The sequence below is a fragment of the Phyllostomus hastatus genome, unplaced genomic scaffold (genome assembly GCF_019186645.2).
Source record: "Phyllostomus hastatus isolate PE091 unplaced genomic scaffold, TTU_PhHast_1.1 phas_scaffold_60, whole genome shotgun sequence".
In the NCBI taxonomy this organism is placed as follows: domain Eukaryota; kingdom Metazoa; phylum Chordata; class Mammalia; order Chiroptera; family Phyllostomidae; genus Phyllostomus; species Phyllostomus hastatus.
The window spans coordinates 11512507-11535414 of NW_025334038.1; the positions used below are offsets into that span (position 1 = coordinate 11512507).

Sequence of the window (22908 nt, forward strand, 5' to 3'; positions counted from 1 at the left end):
ATATGTACATTGGAATGGCTTCCTTTGTGTATGTTCAACCAATATAATGCAAGGCTTTTAGAAAACTCTTAGGATTTAACATGGGTTCCTTCATTTAACAGAGCTTTGATGTTGTATTTTGTGACTTGCACTATGATTAGGTAAGAAATACAATATATATCCTCACAGTCTATTAAGGAAGGTGACGTGTAAATAATTGTGGTAAGTTCTCTAATGAAGGTAAGGTCTAAAAGATGACTGACTCTACTGAGTGGGTCATGGAAGGTTTCACAGATGAGTAACCATTTAGGATGAGAAAGCCTTTGCTACCTGGAAGAGACAATATTTTAGGCTTAACTACAGGCCCTTATCTAGACCATAGAGAATTCAAAGAACGGTGACATTCGGCTTATTAGCTTAAAAATACGGGGATGAAGAAAAATTGTTTTTTCTTTTAATTTTTGAAAGAAGAGGCAGGTCTCTGTGTGTGTGGATATAGATGTTATAGATACAGATATAGATGATGTAGATATAGACTTAAAAAACTAAACAAGACAAGTGCTTAGCCCATTGGGCCACAGGCTTCTCTTTCCTACTGCTGATACTCTGAACAGTCTCCCAGGCCCAGACTTTCCTTCTTAACCTGCCTCTACCTGCGATGGCCTCCATCCTCCCATTCCATGTGCCCTACTCAGCTCTGCTTTGGTGCTTTGTAGGCCAGCCTGAGTTTGATTTTTTTCCAACATAAACACCCCATGAAAGCCTATACCACTTTTATCTTTCCTAATAGTAAATGTGTGGCAATAAAAGGGAGCCTCTTTATTCCTTGCTTATTTGCCCCGTATTTACTAAAAGAAAAAATCTTCAGTAAACCTTTTCAGAGCTGCATGTTTTCCTTAGAGAGTTAAAAAGATACAGAAAATCTGTGAGTTCTATTCTGCTGTGAAATAAGAAAAAGAATATGTTGTTTTAAAACAAACAGTGGGTATAGTAAAGAAAGGAGTCAGTTGGTTGGCTCTCAGGGCATGTGTTAAACCAAAAGGGTTGATCAGGGAATTGGTATGGTGGCGGGGGAGAGGGGCGTGCAGTAGAAGCACTAGCGTGCCCAGCAGCTGTTTTCTGCCTGACCTCTACCTGCCTTCGTATACATCTGCCCCTGTCCTACCGTGTCCTTGCAGAGGCAAGTACAGAATGAAATTCCAAATTGGGACTGTAAATGCTTTTCTCCCATAGAAACATATCAGTGCCTGGTGGTAAGGTTCTATATAATCCATTTAACATTGTGCTTCAGCAGAATTATGATTCCTGAAATTCTTTTGCATTAATCTGGGAACCTACAAATCTATTACAGCATTGTTTTAATCAGAACCTACAAATCTATTACAGCATTGTTTTAATCAGAAAATAAACAGCATTTCAAATAGTCTTTTTACACATCTGTTCCTATATAGAAATCAGATAATATACTTAAGGAAACATGTAGTCACTCTAAAATAGATAGGATTCCTGTTTTTACATAGTGATGGCTTCCTTTAAGGGCCCCTGGGAGAATCTCCAGAGCTTTGGATAAATGCTCAAATGTACCTGAGGTACCTATACCTGACAATTCCAGGAGGACAGGGGCTGTTCTCAAGCATGCCCTTGGAGTACATGCCTGTAACAGCAGAACCAAAATAAGGCATAGCTGAAGTGAGCCTCAGCCTACTCCTGGTAGTTCTTTGTTTAGCTTGATATATATAGTAAGGACAACAAGAGGGAAGAATTCTGGTGTGGACTACTGTTCGTCTGTAACACATTCTGTGGTACAGGAGGTCAATATTATTTTCTTTTTTTTTTTTTTTTTAAGTTCTCCCTCTTCACCCAAGGCCCATGTATGATTTCTTAAGATGTTTTTGTGTGGGTGTGGGGTTGCCTGGTTAATATCCAGATCTTTAATTCTGAATCATACAGAAACCTTGACCCTTTGAAGTTCACACCAGCACTTTGTTGCCATGTTGCCATATTGCCATAGCCCTTATAAGTTTATGTTGTTGATTCTCAGTTAAGGAGCGCCTCAGATTTCTCTGCCCTCGGGGATTTCCTAAATTGAGGATGGTTAAGCTGGTAGCTGTGAGCTCAGTAGGGAGGAATTGTCACTTTGGCTCTTCACATTTAAGACTAACCGTTCTTACCATGTCTGTTTGCATTTTAGTCTTTTAATTTAATTTAAAAAGAAAGAAAAAAATGACCTTCTGTTCAGCACTTTCTTAATGCTTACATCACTTACTATTTCAGGCAATTAAATATAGTACTTACAGCAGGAAGATTATGTTATGGTAGAAAATATAACCAAAGGTATGTGTTTATTGTGTGTACACATATCTTTTGAGTATTACAGGATGGTATATATGCCCATCCTTAGTACTCAGCTAATATATTACTGGACACATGCAAAAAATAACTCTGTGCCCTACCACTAACTCTGTGAAGCCTCTACTTTTCCCCAGGATTGAATGCAGAATTACTTAAAGGATTTTGAAATGTGCCATTGTTACTTCTATAGAATTATCCACTGAGTAAAACCTTAGTTAGTTTCCAGAAACCTGAAAAACAATAGTTTCAATTTCAGTTCCTTAACTGCACAAAAGCAATGTATGTGATGGTAATTTGTTACATAAAGCTCAAAAATTTGATGGCTGAATATAACATTTTTGAAGTTAGCTGATATTTAATGCAGCACAGTATTAATTTATTGAGGAAAAAAATGAGCAGAACTTTTCCATTGTTGTGTTGTTATTCTGATTATGTTATGTATTATTTACTCACTTATGTGATACTTTTCTAAGTACTGTAATTTTAAACTGTAACTTGTCTGTTTAAGATAGTTATTTTCGCTTTACACCAAATTTTTATTTCCAAAGTTATCAAATGTAAATGTTTTCTTTTTCTATAAAACAGCAAAAACAAAATGCTTTTGGTACTTGAACATCTGATCTGTTTTTGAGGTGACACCCAACTCATGTCACATATTAGATTTTTCTGAAGATTAGGTAGGCTTTTTGTGAATGGGAAAGTATTAATGATTTTGCAAATAAGTTTATTGGTAACTGTTGATTTTTATTTGAATCTGCTTAAATTTTGCCTTGTTTTAGGCAGCCAATCCAGGTTGTTGTCTGGAAGATTTTGTGAGATGGTACTCACCCCGGGATTATATTGAAGAGGAAGTGATTGACGAAAAGGGAAACACAGTTCTGAAAGGAGAACTGAGTGCTCGAATGAAGATTCCAAGCAACATGTGGGTAGAAGCCTGGGAAACAGCTAAGCCAATTCCTGCTAGAAGGCAAAGGAGACTCTTCGATGATACACGGGAAGCAGAAAAGGTAACTGAAGTTTGGGTATCTGATACTAAAATGGTAATTATTGATCTCCCTTTTAAAAACTCACTATCATAGATATGAGAGCTTTGGACAAACTTGAGAAGCAAAACACTGAAATTTAATGAGCCTTTTATATATCTGTTATTTACATATAAGATATTAGAACTAGTTGCAGGTTGGACCAAAAATAAGACATGAGTATTTTATATGGAATAGTTACCATGGGATTGTCTCATAGCATATATCAAAAGCCTTAAAAATGATCATGTTCTAAGATGGAGGCATGGGTGAATATACTTCCCTTCTTCACACAACCAAAAGAAAGACAACAACAAATTTAAAAATAAGAAACAACCAGAACTGCCAGAAAATCAAACTGTATGGCAGTCTGACAACCAAGGAGTTAAAGAAGAAACATTTCATCCAGACTGATAGGGAGGGTGAAGACAGGCAGCTGGACATAGAGGACGAGCAGCAAGGCAGTAGACTGGGTGGCACCACATTCACCTGTGGAAAAGCCAAGAGGAACAACTAGAGAGCGAGACAGACCACGCAACCCAGGTTTCCATCATGGGGAAATAAAACTTCAAAATCTCTACTGTAAAATCCTGTGGGGTTGCAGCAGTGAGAGAAACTCCCTGCCTTACAGGAGAGTTCATTGGAGAGACCCACAGGGTCCTAGAACATACACAAACCCACCCACCCAGGAATTAGCACCTCAAGGACCCAATTTGCATGGGTGTAGCAGAGGAAGTGACTGAAAGCTGGCTGAGAGCTGAGCAAGTGGCATTGTTCCCTCTCAGACCCTTTCCCCACACACAACACCACAACTCAGTGAAGTGGGTTGCCCCACCCTGGCGAATACCTAAGGCTCTGCCCCTTATAACGTAACAGGTGTGCCAACACAAAGAAACATGGCCCAAATAAAAGAACCGATCAAAACTCCAAAAATAGAGCTAAATGAGGAGGAAATAGCAACCTATCAGATGCGCAGTTTAAAACACTGGTAATCAGGATGCTCACAGAAACAATTGAGTATGGTTGCAAAATAGAAGAAGAAGTGAAGGCTATGTGAAGTGAAATAAAGAAAACTAGAAGGAAAAAATAAACATTCAGCTGGAACAGAATGAAAAAATAAGAATTCAAAAAAAATGAGGAGAGGCTGAGGAACCTACAGGACAACTTTAAACATTCCAACATCTGAATAATAGGGATGCCAGAAGGAGAAGAGGAAGAGCAAGAAATTGAAAACTAATTTGAAAAATCAGTGAAGGAGAACTTCCCCAATCTAGCAAAGGAAATAGACTTCCAGGAAGCTCAGAGAGTCTCAAAGAAGTTAGGCCCAAGGAAACACACAACAAAGCACATCATAATTACACTAGCCAGATTAAAGATAAGGAGAGAGTCTTAAAGCAGCAAGAGAAAAGGAAACAGTTGCCCACAAAGGAATGTCCCATAAGACTATCAGCTGATTTCTCAAAAGAAACCTTACAGGCAAAAAGGGGCTGGAAAGAAGTAGTCTAAGTCATGAAAAGCAAGGACCTACATCTAAGATTACTCTATGCAGCAAAGCTATCATTTAGAATGGAGGGGCAGATAAAGTGCTTCCCAGATGAGGTCAAGTTAAAGAGATTCATCATCACTAAGCCCTTATTATATGAAATGTTAAAGGGACTTACCTAAAAAAAAAGAAGATAAAAAATATAAACAGGAAATGACAGCAAACACAACTATCAACAACTGAACCTAAAGAAAAAAAAAACAAAAACAAACTAAGCAAACAACTAGAACAGGAACAGAATCACAAAAACAGATATCACATGGAGGGTTATCAGTGGGGAGGGAGAGCAGGGGGGAATGGGGTAAAAGGTACAGGGAATAGGAAGCATAAATTGTAGGTATAAAATAGACAGGGGGAGGTTAAGAGTAATATAGGAGATGGAGAACTCAAAGAACTTATATGTATGACCCATGGACATGAACATGGGTGGAGGGAATGCTGGTGGGAATGGGGTGCAGGGTGGTGGGGGGATAAAGGGGAGAAAAAATGGAACAATTGTAATAGCATAATCAATAAAATATTCTGGTGAATTTAATTTTAAAGTCAAAATTAAAGTCAAAAGACATGATAAACTGAAAAATATTAATAAACTGGGGGATATATAGGTATTACAGATAAAGGGCCAAAATACTATAGAAAAATGGGTAAGAAATATGAGTAGACAAAATATGAGTAGACAATACAAAAGTAAAGGATAATAATACATAAACCTATCAAAAGATGTGCAACTTTATTCATAAGAGAAATGCAAATTAAAACTTACTAAGATAACCATTTCTTACACATGAGACTGGCAAAAATTTAAACTCTTGTTAAATATTTGGTGAGGCTCTGAGGCAGCAGATCTTCTCATTCATTACTAGTAAGAAGCCAGGTGGTACACCCCACCTGCACCCCACCTCTTTGGAGGGGAATTTGGTACTATTTAACAGAATTTACTTAGATCTTGACCCTTTGACCTAGAAGCAATCCCACTTCCAGAGATTTACCCTAATATTTTCAACAGTACAAAAATAAAGACTCACCAAGTTGTTCATTGATGTAATTACTTGTAATTACAAAATACTAGAAACTGCCCTGGCTGGTGTGGCTCAGTGGGTTGACCGTCATCCTGCAAACAGAAAGATCACCTGGTTCATTTCCCAGTGAGGGCACACGCCTGGGTTGCAGACCCAGCCCCGCGCAAGAGGCAACCAGTCAGTGTTTCGCCTTCCTTTCCCCCTCTAAAAATAAATACAGTCTTTTTAAAAAATTACTAAAACCTATCTACATGCCCAAATTTAGAAGCTTTCTTGAATAAACTATGGTTCATCAACGTGAGTACAGTGCACTGTAAAAATATATATTGTGTGCTTCATTTTATGTAAAAGATAAGGAGAACTAAGAAAACATACCTACTTGTCTTTATAAAAAGCAACTCAGGATAAACTAGAAAACACTGAAATTAGTTAACAAGAATGATTGAAATGGGGAGAGAAAGATAGAATAGAAGGAATATGGGAAGGAGTAACACTTAGAAAGGAGTATACTTTCTGTATATTTTTGACTTCTGAAAAAATGTTAGTGGCCTACATATTCAAATATTTAATCAACATGATTGGAAAGAGGAAAGATAACCTAAACTGAAAGCAAGCTGAGATAAATTAACCTTGCTGTATTGTCACATAACTGGTTCCACCAGGGCTGGTCCTGCCACAGTGCCATCCTGGAAGGACCTCTTGTGCGTCAGGTGACCTCCAGGCTCTTAACTTTTGCAGAAAATATCCCAAGGACAAGTCGGAGTAAGAATGAAAGCAAGTTTTATTCAGGTAGAGACAGAGGGGCAGGGTGCAGGTGCGGCTGTGAAAGAAGCTAAAGAATGCGTCTGAATGGACACAGCCAACCTGCTCGTAAATTGTGTGCGTGATCTGTCAGTTCTTGGGATTTTATGTGTTTCCCAGGGTGGGTTGTTTCTAAGCTTTGTGGCACCAAATTCTGACTCCCCCTTTTGGTGGGAGGGGTGTCTTGTTCCCACACAAACATGGTCTGTTTCAGAAGTATCATGGCGTTTGGCCCTTCTACTTGTCATGTCAGTTTTCATTATGACAGTATAATGAGCTTTAGGGTTTGTCTCTGGCCAGTTTTGCTGCCATCTTGAATTGCTATGGTTTTAACAAGTCCTTGTTGTTTACTTCTGTGAACACCACAGGGCTTTCCTGCCATAAACTGTTTCTCTTTGATTGTGCAAGGAGGTGGGGGCTGTGGGCAGAAGATGATGTAGGGGCTTATTGACCTGTGATGTTGGCTCCTACTTCCTACTGTGATGTTGGCTCCTACTCCCTCGCCACCTGTCAGGGCTTTTCCCTAACTTTTTTCTATCCTATCTCAGTATTTCAAATAGGTAGCCTAATCACACTGAAGGCAGGGAGATGGGAGGGAAAATCTAAACCAAGTAATTTATAGACACGTAGGATATTTATGACTGTGTACCCTCAGTTGTGGTGGAAGGTGGGAGGACACTGCAAACAAACCCTAAACTCATTTTCTAGGTTTGTTTTGTGTAGTGATATGGATAAGCAATTTCTGGGACTTCTAGGTGGATTATTGTGTGAGCAAAAGAGTAATTAATGTGTTGGCATTTGTTAGAAGCCAGATTTCTCAAGATGTGAACATGGAATTGAAGGCAAGGAAGACCCAATGGCAGTGGATTGGAATTAGGGGGACTTGTTTGGACTCACATATTTTCTATAGCTCTCTTCTGGAGGGGTTTAGAAGCAGTGACACTCTAGTATCAATGAATATGCATAGCTTGATTTCTAGAACATTCTTCACTAAAAGGAATTATGCTTTCCTCAGTGAAATGGCTGATTTAAGGATTGGAGCAGGGAAAGTATGAGATGAGTATGAAACATGTGTTGATGGGAAATAAGAAAGTGCTAATAAAAAGTGGCATTTCATTAAGGACTAGCTTGAAGGCACTCTTATTGACCAAATCTGGACAATTTGAGTGGCAGATAATTAAGGTAATAAATTATAAACCATTGGGGGAAAAATTGATACCCATGGTTCCACACTGATAATACTCAGATAAATAAAGAAATGGAAGAGAAGGGCATGTCAGCACCAAGATGACTGATAAATATGGAAACTATGTTGGAGTTCGGAACTTTACTATGTAATGATATTCATAGTTGAGATTGGTTTAGGCAAGAATCATCAAGTCTAGGTGTAAATTCAGGTGAAGAACATATTTGCATGGTTTAAAGTGACTGTCTGCAGATTGCTTCTGAATTGCAAGGAAATAATAGCTATATAATGGAGAAATGGGACAGTACCTTGACTGGATGATCAAAACTACATCACCACTAAGGGGAAGATGAAGATTGTCTGCTTTGAGATGTGATTCTCTGAAGGATCCAACATCACTTACAGATAACTGTTTGGTTCAAGAAAGTATAACCTGCATCTAATGAGGAAACAGATAAACCCCAAATTAACATTCTGTTTTAAAAAGAGCTGAGACACACACACACAATTGTGGGAGTATATTAAAAGGACACAGGAGCCAACTGAAAGATTTTTCAGTGGCCAACACTGGAACAATTTGAGCAGTAAAATAAAGTAATGTTGGACATCCTTGAGTCTATAATGATATAAATAAATGATTGAATGTATTGGAGAGAAGAATAAATCTCTTCATGCATTTATATCATGCATAAGAACTCCAATGCTACTCTGTCCTCAATGAAGTGGAGCATAACCCCCACTCCATAATTGTGACTTCCTTCCAAAGAGGAGTGTACAGAGTGGGGAAAATGATTCATTTTACAGTGCAGAAACCTGACAAACACTCCCTTCACCCAGTGAGCATACTTAACAGGTATAAATCATGTTGATAATACGCACTCTTGAAAACAGCACTCCACCTCTCTGGTCTTCCAAAAATACATAACTCCAGTTTAATTATAAGAAAAACATCTAATAAATCCCAACTGAGGGACTTTTTACAAAATACCTCAATTGGGATTTCACCTCAAAACTGCCAAGGTCTGTTAAAAAAAAAAAAAAGCCAGCTCTCAGAAATTCACATCCAAAGGGAATCTAGAAGCATAACTACTAAATGTAATATGGTATCCTTGATGGGATCCCAGAACAGGAAAAGGACATTAGGTAAAACTTAGGAAATTGATTATACAGAATTATTCTGTATTGACAGAATTATTCATCATAGCCAAAAAGTGGAATCAGTCGAAATGTCTATCAAACAATGAATGGATAAGCAAAACAAGGGTATGTTCACACAATGGAATATTATTCAGCCATAAAAATGGAGTTCTGATACATGCTATATAACATAGATAAACCTTGAAAATATTCTAAGAAGCCAGAAACAGAATACCACATACTACATAATTCTATTCATATGAAATATCCAGAATAGGTAAATCATTGAGATAGAAATATAGTTTAGTAGTTGCCAGGGGCCAAGGAATGGGAGAAATGGGGGCGTGCTCTTGGGTTTCGGCTTTCTTTTTGAGGTGATGAAAATGTTCTGGAATTAGATCATGGTAATGGTTTCACAACCTTGTGATTAGTCTAAAACCCACTGAAAACCTATTTTTAAGTGGTGAATTCTATAATATGTAAATTATATCTCAGTTTTTTAAAACTACAAGCATACAAAGTATTGGATTTTGTTAACCAAAAAGCAAGGTGGGGCGGAGAGGGAGGCTCTGCTAAAAACACCGATGTTACAAAGTACAGACTAGAAAACTGTCCCAGATTCATTAAGATTATAGAAGTATGGACCACTAAAGGCACTGCATGATCCTTTAGTGGACCCTGTATGGTGGTGGGAAAAGGTTATAAAAGACATTATTCGATCAATTGACAAAATTATAATAAAGATAGCAGGTTAGATTAAAAGTATCTGATGAGCCCTGGCTGGTGTGGCTCAGTTGGTTGGGCATCATCCCACAAAGTGACAGGTCACCAGTTCCATTCTGGTGAGGGCATATGCCTAGATTGCATGTTTAGTCCCAGGCCAGCGGGTGCACCGGATAGATGTTTCTCTTTGACATCAATGTTTTCCTTCCTCTCTTTCTCCTTCCCTTCCCCCATCTCTAAAAATAAATTTTAAAAAAAAGTATTTGAGGCATTGTCAATCTCCCTCTTGGCTGTGGCCCTGGGCTAGAGTCCCCGGTCCCTGCCCCCTGGAATGTGGTTCATGCTGAAGCCTTGTATGGCCGAAGAGACCATGGTTGCTGGATCCAGAGCAGCATGGAGGTGATGACTAATAGTTCTTTAAGTCCGCAATGAAAATTTGCCTCCAGTAAAACTACATTGCAAAAAATGGGAAAGAAACAGAATGGAAAGAGTAAAAGAGTTGAAGAGGCAGAGCCTGAAGAATTTGTAGTAGAAAAAGTTTTGGACCAACGCATAGTGAATGGGAAGGTGGAACATTTCCTGAAGTAGAAGGGATTCACAGGTGGTGACAATACTTGGGAACCTGAAGAAAATTTAGATTGTCCACAGTTAATTGAAGCATTTCTTAATTTTCCAAAAGCTGATAAAGAAAAGGCTGGTACAAAAAAAAGGAAGTCTTTATCTGACAGTGATTCTGATGATAGCAAATCAAAGAAAAGAGATGCTACTGATAAACCAAAAAGCTTTGTCAAAGGTCTTGATCCTGAATGAATAATAAGTGCCACAGACAGCACTGGAGAATTAATGTTTCTCATGAAACGGAAAGATTCAGATGAGGCAGATTTGGTGCTGGCAAAAGAGGCAAATATGAAGTGTCTTCAAATTGTAATTGCTTTTTATGAAGAGAGACTAACTTGGCATTCCTATCCAGAAGATGAAGCCTAATGAATGTTTGCATTGCTTTTTATATATACTCATTCATATTTATATATCTATAAAACCTAGGTCATGGTTTTTTTTATTTATTAGCATGAAAAAATAACTACACTCTAATAAAAATCAATAATACATTTCATGTATTTGTTTTGAAGTAGTACTGGGGGAATTGTCATAGGGAGTTTCTGTAGCACTGGTTACTTTGGAACAAAAGCTTTCCGTAGTTGCTTCCTTTATCAGAAAAAAAAACATTTGATACTATGGTATATTCTTTCCTCTGCATTAGAAAACAGCTTTTCTAAATGTTGGGAAAAATCTCCATCGTCATTACTCAGTCAGAATCTGTATTTAAGTCAAAAATGCCACAGGATCATTGTGGGTTCTTTGTTTATTTGGTGGGTGGTTATGCAGATTCATTGCTGTACTTGGTCAGTCATTTTGAATGCAACAGCCACACAGTACACATGCTCACTGAGTGATGTCTAGCACCCCCACTGACTAGTACAGTGAAGTCATCACTGTTCACACCTGTGCATTCCAGTCCATTCTCCTTGGCTGTCAGGTTACATCAACGTCATGCAAACTGTTCTCATTATATTAACAGTGGCTGGACTTTTTCCAGACAGACCCCATATATTGTTTACTTTATTGTAAATACTGATAAACAGTGGTCAATAAATAGTTTTATATTGCTTTTAAAAAAGTATTTGATCAGTGTTGAATTTACTTTGCCTAAAAAAATTCCTAATTTTAGGAAATACATGCTGAAATATATGGGGAAAAAGGACATGATGTATGCAACTTGTTCTCAAGTTGTCCAGAAAAGAATGTTTGTGTGTATATATTTGTTAAAGAGAAAACCATAGGTCCAAAATGGCATCACTTGTGTTAAAAAAAAAAAAAAGCCAATGATCCCAAACCAAGATTTCGTAACTGATTTAATTGTAGTTTCAACCTTTCCCAGAAACATAATCCTAATCAACCAGTCTGGAATTTTCTTGTCAAGCACCAGTAAGGTAATCTGTCACCTGCCACTCTCCATTCCCCAAAGAAACAAGAGTCAATCTGCATGGTAAAAACTCTGTATTTTTGAAATCAGAAAAATAAAACTATTTACATTTTGGAAAAAAACAATAAACTAAAACACCCAAACCAAACCAAAAAAATTAGTGGAGGGTCACTAGATATGTTTACAAATGTTAAATGAGAAAAACAGGTCACAAAACAGTATTTACATACTTAATATTAGTTAATTTAATATATCATGTGTATTTGGTGTCTTGAAAAATCCTGGAATCAAAATGCTCCACCATTAACAATTTCTGTCCCTAGGTAGTACAATTTACAGATTTCTTTTTATTTTCTTTATATTTTCCTAATTTGCATGCATTACATTTGGAAGTGAGGCTGAGGGAGAAAAGCAGGCAATGTGAGAATATTTGCCTTTATTAGAGATGGAGGTACTTAGTAGTTTTCAGTAACATTATTCTTATCTTTGGGAATTTTAGCTGCTTACCCAGATGAGTAGGGTTGGTACTAGAAGAAGAGAGCTATCTACTCTTGTTACAGGTGTGAGTTCAATGGTCCAGAGGAGAGATTTTCAACCAGTGTGCTGCAAGAGTGTTTAAAACATACTGTACCTGACTGTTTAGCCAGGGGCGCTGACCTCTTTTCTGTTAGATTGTCAAGTAAAAAAAAATGACAACAGCCAACACAACAATTGTCATCCAGTGTGAATGAATCAAAATTACGTGTATTTTTTTGTCAGATTGGCAAAAAATACAATTCTTGGTGTGTCACAGAATTTTAGTAATTAATTCATGTGTATCATGAGATGAAAAAGGTTGAAAATTGCTAGTCCAGAGGATTTTTTGCTTTTGTAAATGCTTTTCTCTTTGACAATTGCATTGATCACTTACCTAACTTTGTGTCTCCTGCAGGTGCTGCACTACCTGGCAATACAGAAACCTGCAGACCTTGCTCGGCACCTGTTACCGTGTGTGATTCACGCAGCTGTTCTCAAGGTAAAGGAAGAAGGTAAATGTCTTGCTTGATTAGTAATTAGTTCATTTCTAAAATGAAAGTGTATTTTGTCAAACTTATTTAATAATGGATTTGATCTTTTTAAAAACAGAAAATCTGGAAAACATTTCTTCAGTTAAGAAGATTATAAAACAGATAATATCCCATTCCAGTAAAGTTTTGCATTTTCCTAATCCAGAAGACAAGAAATTAGAAGTAAGTTTGATGATGTGTCAGGATCTTGCCAGACGCTCTCCCCAGCTGATAATAATTACTCTCAAGATACATTTTTTTTTAAAGCTTTGCTTTTTCTTTCTTTTTCTTTTTTTTTGCTATTTTCCAATGTATGGCTTTTCCTTTTCTATTGTTAGGAAATCATCCATCAAATTACTAACGTGGAAGCCCTAATTGCTAGAGCCCGCTCACTGAAAGCCAAGTTTGGAACTGAGAAATGTGAACAAGAAGAGGAAAAGGAAGATCTTGAAAGGTAATTGCTATTTGACTAACTCATTTTTTGCCTGCAGTCGGAAAAGCCACCACTCTCTGTAGAAAATTTTAATGAAATATTGAGATTCTTTTGTGATACTCCTCTATTGTTTGTAGCAAACATTGGCTAGAAAAAGAGAAATACTTCATTATCGTAGGGTTTGACCTCTACTATATTTCTCAGTATTTGCTAGGTGTTTCTGTTTCTCCCACTTTCAGAAACAAGTCTACCAGGTCTCTCTTTCTCGGCAACCATGTTTGCTCTTGGAGATGTGGTGCCTGAAGGTTCCTGAGGAGAAGCTGTTTACTCTTTGTTACTGGAAGTGCCCCAGAGCTTTGCTTTCAGCTCTCACTGTTCCTTAACCATAATATGAAGTGTTCTCCAACTCTGTTTCTGCTCAATATTCATTTAATTTTTTACAAGATTGATAATAGCAAAGGTATATTTACCATGCACCTTGCAAATCTATTTTGAATGTGACCAAGTGGCCTTTCTGGGGTGAGGCAAATGACCAGGTCAGTCTTTTCCTCCTACTGAGACAGCACCCTTTCCAAGGCAGCCTTTCAACATGAGCCGTCTGTTTTTGCCCATTAAAAGGACAGTGTTGTTTAAATGTGTGATAAAGTATTTTCCAAATTAGCTACTTCAGTAGCTTGACTTTGTTACGTTAACATTTATATTAGCCTTTCCACAAGGAATGGCATTGGTGCTAAGTAATAATAGTACATGGCAAGGCATTTGCTGTAGCTTTTAATAAGTTTTTAAAAAGATTTTATTTATTTATTTTTAGAGAGGGGAGGGAGAGAGGGAAGAGAAAAATCAATGTGTGGCTGCCTCTCGCACGCCCCCCACTGGGGATGGGGACCTCGTCTGCAACTGAGGCATATGCCCTGACTGGGAATTGAACCAGTGACCCTTTGGTTTGTAGGCCACTACTCAATCCACTCAGCCACACCAACCAAGGCATATAGCTTTTAATAAGTTTTTGTTTGAATTTTATATCTTTTGTTGAGTGAAATTTTCTTCCAGCTTTCTTTGCTGTTGAAAATGCCTTCCTTTTAAATGAGAAGAATAAGCTCCAATCAAGTGAATTATTTCTAAAATAGCAGTACAAATTAGTGAGCAGGTGGTACATGCTTGGTGACTCTGTGCCTTTGACTTTGTTGGCTCTCCTATATGTTACTTTGATAGAGTTGGAAGTACAATATTTCCAGCACAAAATGGCACAGTTTACAATTGAGACTTTGCCCAGCAAGACACATATGTTGTGTACATGTGCATGTATGCCACGCACATGCACTTATGTACCTCCAAAGAACAAAAACAAGAAATAGGGGTCATTGCTTTGCTATGTAGATGAAACTTGGTTTTCACTGTCCAAAAAAAACATTTTTTTATCTTTTCCTGAATATTTCTTCTTACTCTTTGACAGAAATGGGCTTTTCACAAATTTTATGAAAACAGCTGAAAAGCAGTAAGATTGTTATTTGAGTAGATTTTAATTCCAAATACCAGTTTTATCCTGTTGTAAAATCTGCACTCCAGCCATGGTAGTTTAGTCAGTATCAGTTTGTGGGTTCGCCCACAGAGTTAATCCGGGCGGATTGATGTCATGGGAATTGAACCTCTCACCTTCTCCTCTTTCTACCCTAGGTTTGTGAGCTGCCTCCTGGAGCAGCCTGAAGTGGTGGTGGCCGGTGCAGGAAGGGGACATGCTGGCAGAATCATTCACAAGCTGTTTGTGAATGCACAGAGGGTACGTGAGATTCCTTACTGACTGTATCGTGGCTTCTCCAGACCCTTGCTCAGTAGGACACCGTTTTGATCCCTACACGTGGCTGCTCATACAGCTGCTGGCTGACTGTGAGTCTGGGCGTGGAGGTGAAGAAACAGTGACTGTCAGCAGTGACTTCTGAGTTTTTCAAATCCATTTGCTTTCTTACATGTTTAAGTAAAATGATAAATATATTTTAGAACCTAAGGTTCAGAAATTAGAAAGTTGTGAAACCCATTGGTGCAGAATCTTATAGGGACCCAGTTAACAGTGGCCAGTGTTGTGCTGTAGAAAAAGATGTTTACTACTTTCAAATTCAAATAGAGTTCAGTTTTACCATTTAAACTCCTGTACACCAACTGATTTCACAACTTCACTTATGAAATTAGTAAATCTGTTTTTACTATGATGAAAAGGTCCAGCTTTAAGAGGTTTCCTAGGAAAGAAGAACAAGGTTTCAGATTTTTAAGACGATACAAACTCAGGCTTCAACATGAAAAGAGCCTAATTTGAAAAATAATCTTTAGCATTACTGCTACTAATGAAAGTAAGGGTTTAAAAATGGTGGCCTATAGTACCTCCTAATGTTCTAAAGCTGTTGGAATTCAGATTTTTACGAAGATGATACAATACTAAGTATACTGTGTACTCTGTACAGTTCTCGTCTGCTGGTTAAGAGGTGCTGCCATCCCACAGATGATCTCATGTCAGGGCTCATCCACATAAAAGAGTCTGTTAAAAATGTTAGAGTGCACTAAATACAGGGTGCCCCTTACCTGACACTGTGATGACACTAGAGTGACCCATTTTGAAGGTGTAATTCTCAGAATCAAATTAAAAAGACTTTTAATGGGTTTACACATGGAGTAAAAACCTTCGAGTTGATCTGTAGTTCGTCTGTTTAACATGCCAAAATCATAGCCAAAGATACTAATCTGAATTTTTAGGTTTCAGGAAGAACTGAAACCTGAAATTATTTATGGGGGGGTAGATCCTTAAATTTAAAAATTTCAAGTAAAAGCTAAGTATTTTACTTTCTTATAAATTAGAGTTCTAGAAGGCATTAGAAAATTACTTGGATTTATTTTGTTTTTGTCTCGGGTGTGAAACCAAGAACCAAGTTTGTTTTTACACCCTTTAAAATCTTCAGCTTACTCATCAGAAGCTTTTAAGCACATTTCCTTGTTATCACCAATGTGAATTTTCCTTCCATGGCAAAAACTCCTTCCTCTCTCCTCAGTTTTTAAAATCTGTATGTTAAGAGGATTTAACATCTAAAGTGTTTATATATTTAATGTTGAGAGTGTTACTTGTTTTGAATAGTTAAGCAAAATTATTTTCCCCAAAATGGAAATATCCTTCTTCACCCCCGACCCTGCCAAACTATAAGTAAAGGCTCATTGTAAATTTGGGCAATACAGAAAATTACAAAGGAAGAAAAAATGACAACGTTCAAAGTTAATCACATTAATCTCACTATCCACTGATGACCACTGTCAGCATTTAATGTGTAGTATATACAAATATATGTATATTTTACAAAAATAGGATTATAACCCTGGCCAGTGTGGCTAAGTTGGTTGGAGCGTCATCCTGTAACCCAAACCTTGAGGGTTGGATTCCTGGTCCAGGGGCATCTGAGAGGCAACCAGTCAATACTTCTCTCTCGCATTAGTGTTTCTCACCCTTCCTCTCTCCCTTCCTTTCTCTCTAAAAACAATGAAAAAAAAAAGTCCTCAATCAGAATAAACAATATAGGATTATATAATTTACTCTATTATTTTTGTTTTCCACTCAATATAATTATCTTTCTACATCAATAAGTGTAGGAGTATATCATCATTTCAGTGGCATAATCATACAGCCAGTCTGAAATTGTACATTCATCCCACATTACGTATTTTTAAAAGAGCTCAAACTTTCACACCTTTGGTGAATGTTTTTTGGGAATTGGCAGAATTAATCCATATAAAAAGCGCTTGGTACATCCCAGTCTTTAAATGTCTGGCTAATGTATATCATCCAACTTTGTTCATGTAACTTTTCATAACTACTGACACTGTATATCAATTTTACTAATATAAATATATAGTGATTTTACATATTTAGAACTTTTTCTTAAAAAATCATACATTATAAATTAACCCTATGATTACATGTTTCAGTGGTATATACATATTTAAGTGTAATTCAGCAGATAAACCACTGATTGGATTTTGCTTCAGTCTTGCCAAATTGAATAACTCTGAGATACCTGTTACTAAATCCATTGGATTGTCTGTTTTTCCAGCCATGAGCACTTTTTTTTTTTTAGCATCTTAGTTTTTCAGTTAAGAAGCTAGATTTTCATTAAGTCATTCCCCCTTTAAATGACACTGTTCGTCACCTCGTGAGCCATCAGATGCATGACTAGTGGGTATGTCTGCTCAATGTGGTAACTGGGTATATCGTATGTGTTGTATGTTTGACTTGATAATTCTTTTGATAGAATCATGTTCCTTAATATAGTGCATGCTTTCTGAAATAATCTTGAAATTTCTTGTCTAGCTCTTTTTAAACCCATCTTGCTTGATTCACTTTCATCACTGTTTCTTTTCTCACCCTTCTCAAGCTGACTGAATCTTCTGATGAGGTAACAAAATAGCCTTTGTCCCTCATAGTTCCTTGTTCCTCCCCCTCCCTCTAACTTCATAAGGTCATTAAGACTAACCACCTCTTTAACAGTTTGGATTTGACATGTTTCTTGCTGATGTTTACGTAGCATAATTTCATATCTATCTCCTTTGCCAAAAGAATTATTTTTCCCAATCAGTGGTATTCTGAAAGAAATATAGTGATCAGGGAAACAAAGCAAGTATAGTGATCAGAGTGAAAATGAAGACCAATTGAATATGTATTTTATGCAATTTTAATGAAAAAATAGATTCTTTGACACTGAGAACTTCTCTTTTGTGGCCATTGCTACATGACATAGACCTCACAACTACCTCACATTAACTGCCCAGCACACAAAACCAGTGTCCCCAGTTTTAATTCATCCAGTGATCCTTAAGAAAATTGGAAACTGGAATAAAAAACATTTTTCTGGACTCTGGAGAGAACCAGCTCCTTCCTGGATTGAGGATATCAGACTTGTCTGGCGTCGTTGCTAGAAGAAACATACAGAAACCAGCACATTTTCCCTCTTCATCATAGATCTGAATATGGCCCCCACTTTTCAAAGTAGATTTCCTGCCAGTCATATCCCTTCTGTCTCTTTCACCAATTCATTGTACTCTCGCTGCTCATGCAGTGTTTCAAGCTTCTTGTATTTTCTGTGTTGTGTTTTGAGTAATCAGGACACACTTGATAGTATTACTGAATACTGTAGAACATTTTTATGTATTTATCATATTTATTCATTCTGTCCTTCATAATGATCTAAGTTTAGCATCAACTTGATCTTGAATTTAGCATTTGATTCTATTCAAGGCTGCAACCATGTCTCCACCAGAGGAGGAGCTGAAGAGAATGGGCTCCCTAGAAGAGAGGAGGCAGAACTCCGTGTCAGACTTCCCGCCCCCTGCTGGCCGGGAGCTCATTCTGCGCACCACAGTGCCCCGCCCAGCCCCCTACTCCCGAGCTCTGCCTCAGCGCATGTACAGTGTTCTCACCAAAGAGGATTTCAGGCTGGCTGGTGCCTTCTCGTCCGATACCTCCTTCTTCTAATTCTTCTAGAGCTACTCTACTTGTGGCTTCAGCGACACAGCTGACCCCTTCTGTGGGAAGGAGGTTGTGCCATCAGAACCCCCAGAGCCCATGAAGAGGGTCTATCTGGTTGAATGAGCAAGCATCATACCAGCACCTGAAAGACTTTCTGTTGCCAAGCTAGGGCTGTGTTGTAGCTTGTGGGATCAGAGGTAATGTGTTGAGCTGGTGAAAGAGTCTTCCCCAAAGTGATGGCCGTTGTTCAGGGTGAGGTGCGGGACCAAAAAACCAGGAGCTCTTTGCACTTAACTCTGGCAAGATTGTTACTATTTTCTGTGACTATCCCTTAGGGTTTTGCCTTGCACTCAATAGTCTGTGTAAACACTTCTTATTTTATTAGTATCAAGTATGCAAAATAAAGTATCTGTTAACTCAGATTTCTGGATATTTTGAGGGTAGATTATATTCCCAGAGTCTGTATTTTTAAAATATTAAATGACATTCTGTTTATTCAATTACCTGATAGCTATCTTTATTGTACTAATTAACTTTTGATGAGCATTTTGAATATATTAGGAGAAAGCCTAAAGTTTCTGTGTTTTTGCAGGTAGTTGACCTAAATGTAATCCTCTGATAAAACTGTATTAAACGTCACTGCAAATTAGTTTGATATCTATCTTGTAAGGCTTGTTTCTCTTGCTTTGTTTTGGGTGCCATGTAAAAAGCTGTCGGCCTGCACGATGCTGTTTCTTTCTTCTCCCACTGCACAGGACGCACTCCTTCTGTGGGGTTGCTGGCTGGACTGTACTTAATGAAGTAGAGATGGACACACGCTAAAAATATAGCCTTGGTGCATAGAGCTCATGCAGCTAATATAATTTGGTGTATGCGCTAATGTAATGAAAGAAGGTTATTTCAGTGAACTATTTTACTTCTGTATTTCAGCTAAAATGAAAGTAATTGATGGGGATATGTAGTAGCACTGAGCATAAGGATAACAGCAACATACTTCTAGTTATCTGATGATCAGGATTTATTAAGTCTGTATTTCTGTATGCTTTTGTTCAATGATCTTACATCTATTTTTAGGCCTAAAATTCCCACTTTAATCCAAAGTTTAAAAAAATGGTTACTGAAGCATAGACCTTGCTAAGAAACATTAAGGAATTAATAGATCTGTGTAAACCTGTTATATTATTTTTGTAAAACAAAAAAATGTGTGTACATATATGTGTGTGTGCGCGTGTGAAGAGGGGAGGCCTGGTGGATTACCTCCCGGCTGTCATGGCATTTTCCCTGAGATGCTGGACTTGATTTCAGGGACACCGCACAGGCGCAGTGAGGACCGAGTTTGCTTCCTAATGAGGACGTTGTGACTAAGAATCATGTTACAGAGAGAGGCTGGGCTTTAAAACGGCATTGTGAATCTAATAAAAAGGAAAGTGCTGCTTTCTCTGGCTACTTTTCTTCCCTTTGGTGTTTTATTCTTATTTCGGTTAGTTTTATGCAATCTCAGATCTTTCTAAATTTATTTACAGCCTGTGGGGCCTTGCAGGTGTCTCAAGAATACTCTGTGTCTTTTTTTTTTTTAATGGAAAGTACCCCATTTACTTTTCTTATAGTTTTGTGTTTATTTCACAGGTATTTCTAAGAACCTATTTCAAGTAGGGAACTGTACTAGGCAATGAAAATAAAACAGAAACCAAGACTCACTCCCTCCTTCCAGTGATCTTCCCATCAGGTGGGGGAAGGCTGATGTCGCATTGCCATAAAATGGAGAGCACAGTCAACCGGCTGTGTGAATTGGAGGTCCCACATGTAATGTATATATGTATTCATTCATTCATGGGTATAGAGAGTAATACATGCAATAATTATGAACATGAGGTATTATGGGAAAGGTTTTTCACTCAGTCTTTGGGGTTCAGGAGAATCTTTCTGCAGGTGATTTCTAGATTAAGGGGATAAATAGGAGCTAACAAAGAGGGAGGAGGAGGGTAAATTGCTTGCAAAGAACTACGATTATTCCCCCATCCCTATATGTTTGCTTCTAATTTATTGTGATTTTACAACTGTTTCCAGGAAGTGGAATTCATTTCTCCACCCCTTCAGCCTGGACTTAGCCGTGTCTTTCTTTCATCAGTGGAGTATTAGCAAGTGTGAGAACAGGCAGAGACTTGACTGCACTGGCACATTGGGGCTTACCTTCTTTCTCTTCCTGCTGGAACCCTGAGACGGTGCAAAGCACGTGCTAAAGGAAGAAAGAGATGGGAAGATTTGTTGTGCAGAAAAAGTTAACTGATACGGGGTAGGATGGAAGGAATATTTTGGATAGAGAAAACAGAAGCAGCCAAAACTCAGAAACAAAAGAAAATGCATCTTTGGAAAACAGCCAGCATTTCAATTTGGCTGGGATGTAGAACCCAGACTAGAATGAGGCAGGAAATGAAGATGGTAAGGTAAACTGCGGTAAGATCAAGAAGTTCTCCGTGAGCCCCAGCCAGAAGGTTGTGCTTTATCTCAGGGCAGTAGTGAGTGGTTGAAGAATTTTAAGCAAGGGTGTGATATGGTGGGTGTAAGTCATAATATAGCAGGACAAATGGAGAGTCTAGGGAAGTGCATACATGTCCTAGATCTTACACTAAACTGGAAAGTAGCAATTATATTGTCAGTGTGTTTTTTCTCTCTTCGTTTGTGCTTTGTAGTGTGCTGCAGAGAGCCTGGCAAATGCTCATGGAACCAATGTGAAATGTCCTCACTCTGGGCTCCCCTTCCCCCACACACCTATGTATTCCTATACCACCATGATAATTAAGATTTTTCTTAAGAATTTTTTAAATTTTATTAAACATTCATATTTATTTTCCATTAGTCCAGCCAGTGTTTATTGAGTACCAACTGTGTGCCATGTACTGTCCTGGGCAGTGAGGATACAGCAGAGGAGGACGGTTAAAAGACTGGCCAGGTAGCTCAGTTGGTTGGAGCATCGGGTGGAACCCAATGCACCAAGGTTGTGGGTTTGATCCCCCATCAAGACACATAGGAGAATCAGCCAATGATGCATAAATAAATAGAACAACACATTGATATTTCTCTCTCCCTTCCCCTCATTAAAGTCATTTTTTTTAAAGTCATGGAGATTATAGTGAAGGACAACAAGTCTAAACAAATTATCTAAGAGAAGGGAAAAGTGCTTAAGACAAGTGATAAGGGAAAGACTGTGAGGTGGTAACATTTCAGCGGCAGTCTGAAGTGAGGGACGCTGCTTTGTGAGTGTCTGAGAGATGGTTCTGGAGGGGGAGCTAGCAAATGCGAAGGCCCGAGGTGGGAGTCAACTGGATTTGGAGGCACAGACAAAAAAGGGCCAGTGTGGTCAGAGTAGAGTTAGTGGAGGAAAGAAAGATGGACAGATGTCAAAGACCAGATTACACAGGGGCCGTTTACAAGTCTTGACTCCGGCTGCTGGGTGGAGAACCTACTGCAGAGGCAGGGGTGCAGGCAGGAAGAGGAGGATTGCTAGAGTAGCCACTGAGGTAGAAGGAAAATATAGAAATGCGATGTCTAGAAGCCAAGAAAAAAACTAGTTGAAGAAGGTGGGAGTTGATCACTTGTGTCACATGCCATTAAGAAGTCAAGTGAGAAGAGGACTAAGGAACTGGCTGTTGCTCACCTGTGTATGCAGAGAAACATGCATTCAGACAGGTAATGAAATCCCTACTGGGAAAGAATTGAAGTACCATCAAGGGCATATTGGGACCCCTAGTGTTGACGATAGATCTGGTTCTCTTGCTGACGCATGTAAAGAATTATAGCTCAGCAAATCTATTAGCGTGTAATCAGTTTATTAGTGGCCTGTTGCCATGGAAGAGAACAGAACTGGGTAGATTAGGGGGTGAAAGCAAAGATTTAGGGCAAAGCAGGGAGGCAAAAGGGGCTGAAGACCAGGGTGGCAAGCCCCTGGGCAGCCTGAGGCTAGTGGCCAGAGGCCTGGTGCCCGAGACCCAAGAGCACCCTGAGCCCCTGAGCGAGAGAGAGAGAGAGAGAGAGAGAGAGAGCAAGTCCTTTGTTCTGAGGACTTACATAGCTGGTGGGACAGGAGAAAAAAAGTTACATATTAATTAATGGGTAAATGTGGTGCCAGCTTTCCTGGGGGAATGTGACTACCCAAACTTAGGGTTGTGTGGGGGTCTGTTATCTTGCT

At 38.4% G+C, this 22908-nt stretch overlaps 1 protein-coding gene and 1 pseudogene across 2 annotated transcripts in view; both read left to right on the forward strand.

The window, feature by feature from the left end:
- RAB3GAP1 (RAB3 GTPase activating protein catalytic subunit 1) overlaps window positions 1-20168 on the forward strand; it is a 111188-nt gene extending 91020 nt beyond the window's left edge. Inside the window, exons 19-25 of one of the 2 annotated variants that reach the window (XM_045826060.1) lie at window positions 3111-3338; window positions 12678-12774; window positions 12872-12975; window positions 13131-13246; window positions 14900-15002; window positions 17632-17652; window positions 18492-20168. In XM_045826060.1, coding sequence (XP_045682016.1) covers window positions 3111-3338; window positions 12678-12774; window positions 12872-12975; window positions 13131-13246; window positions 14900-15002; window positions 17632-17652; window positions 18492-18728 — 906 coding nt within the window. In that variant the 3' untranslated portion in view covers window positions 18729-20168. The remainder of the gene's footprint in view (window positions 1-3110; window positions 3339-12677; window positions 12775-12871; window positions 12976-13130; window positions 13247-14899; window positions 15003-17631; window positions 17653-18491) is intronic. The other variant, XM_045826061.1, reaches the window with a different exon arrangement.
- On the forward strand, window positions 10207-10746 carry LOC123810379 (annotated as a pseudogene).
- Window positions 20169-22908: the final 2740 nt, after the last annotated feature.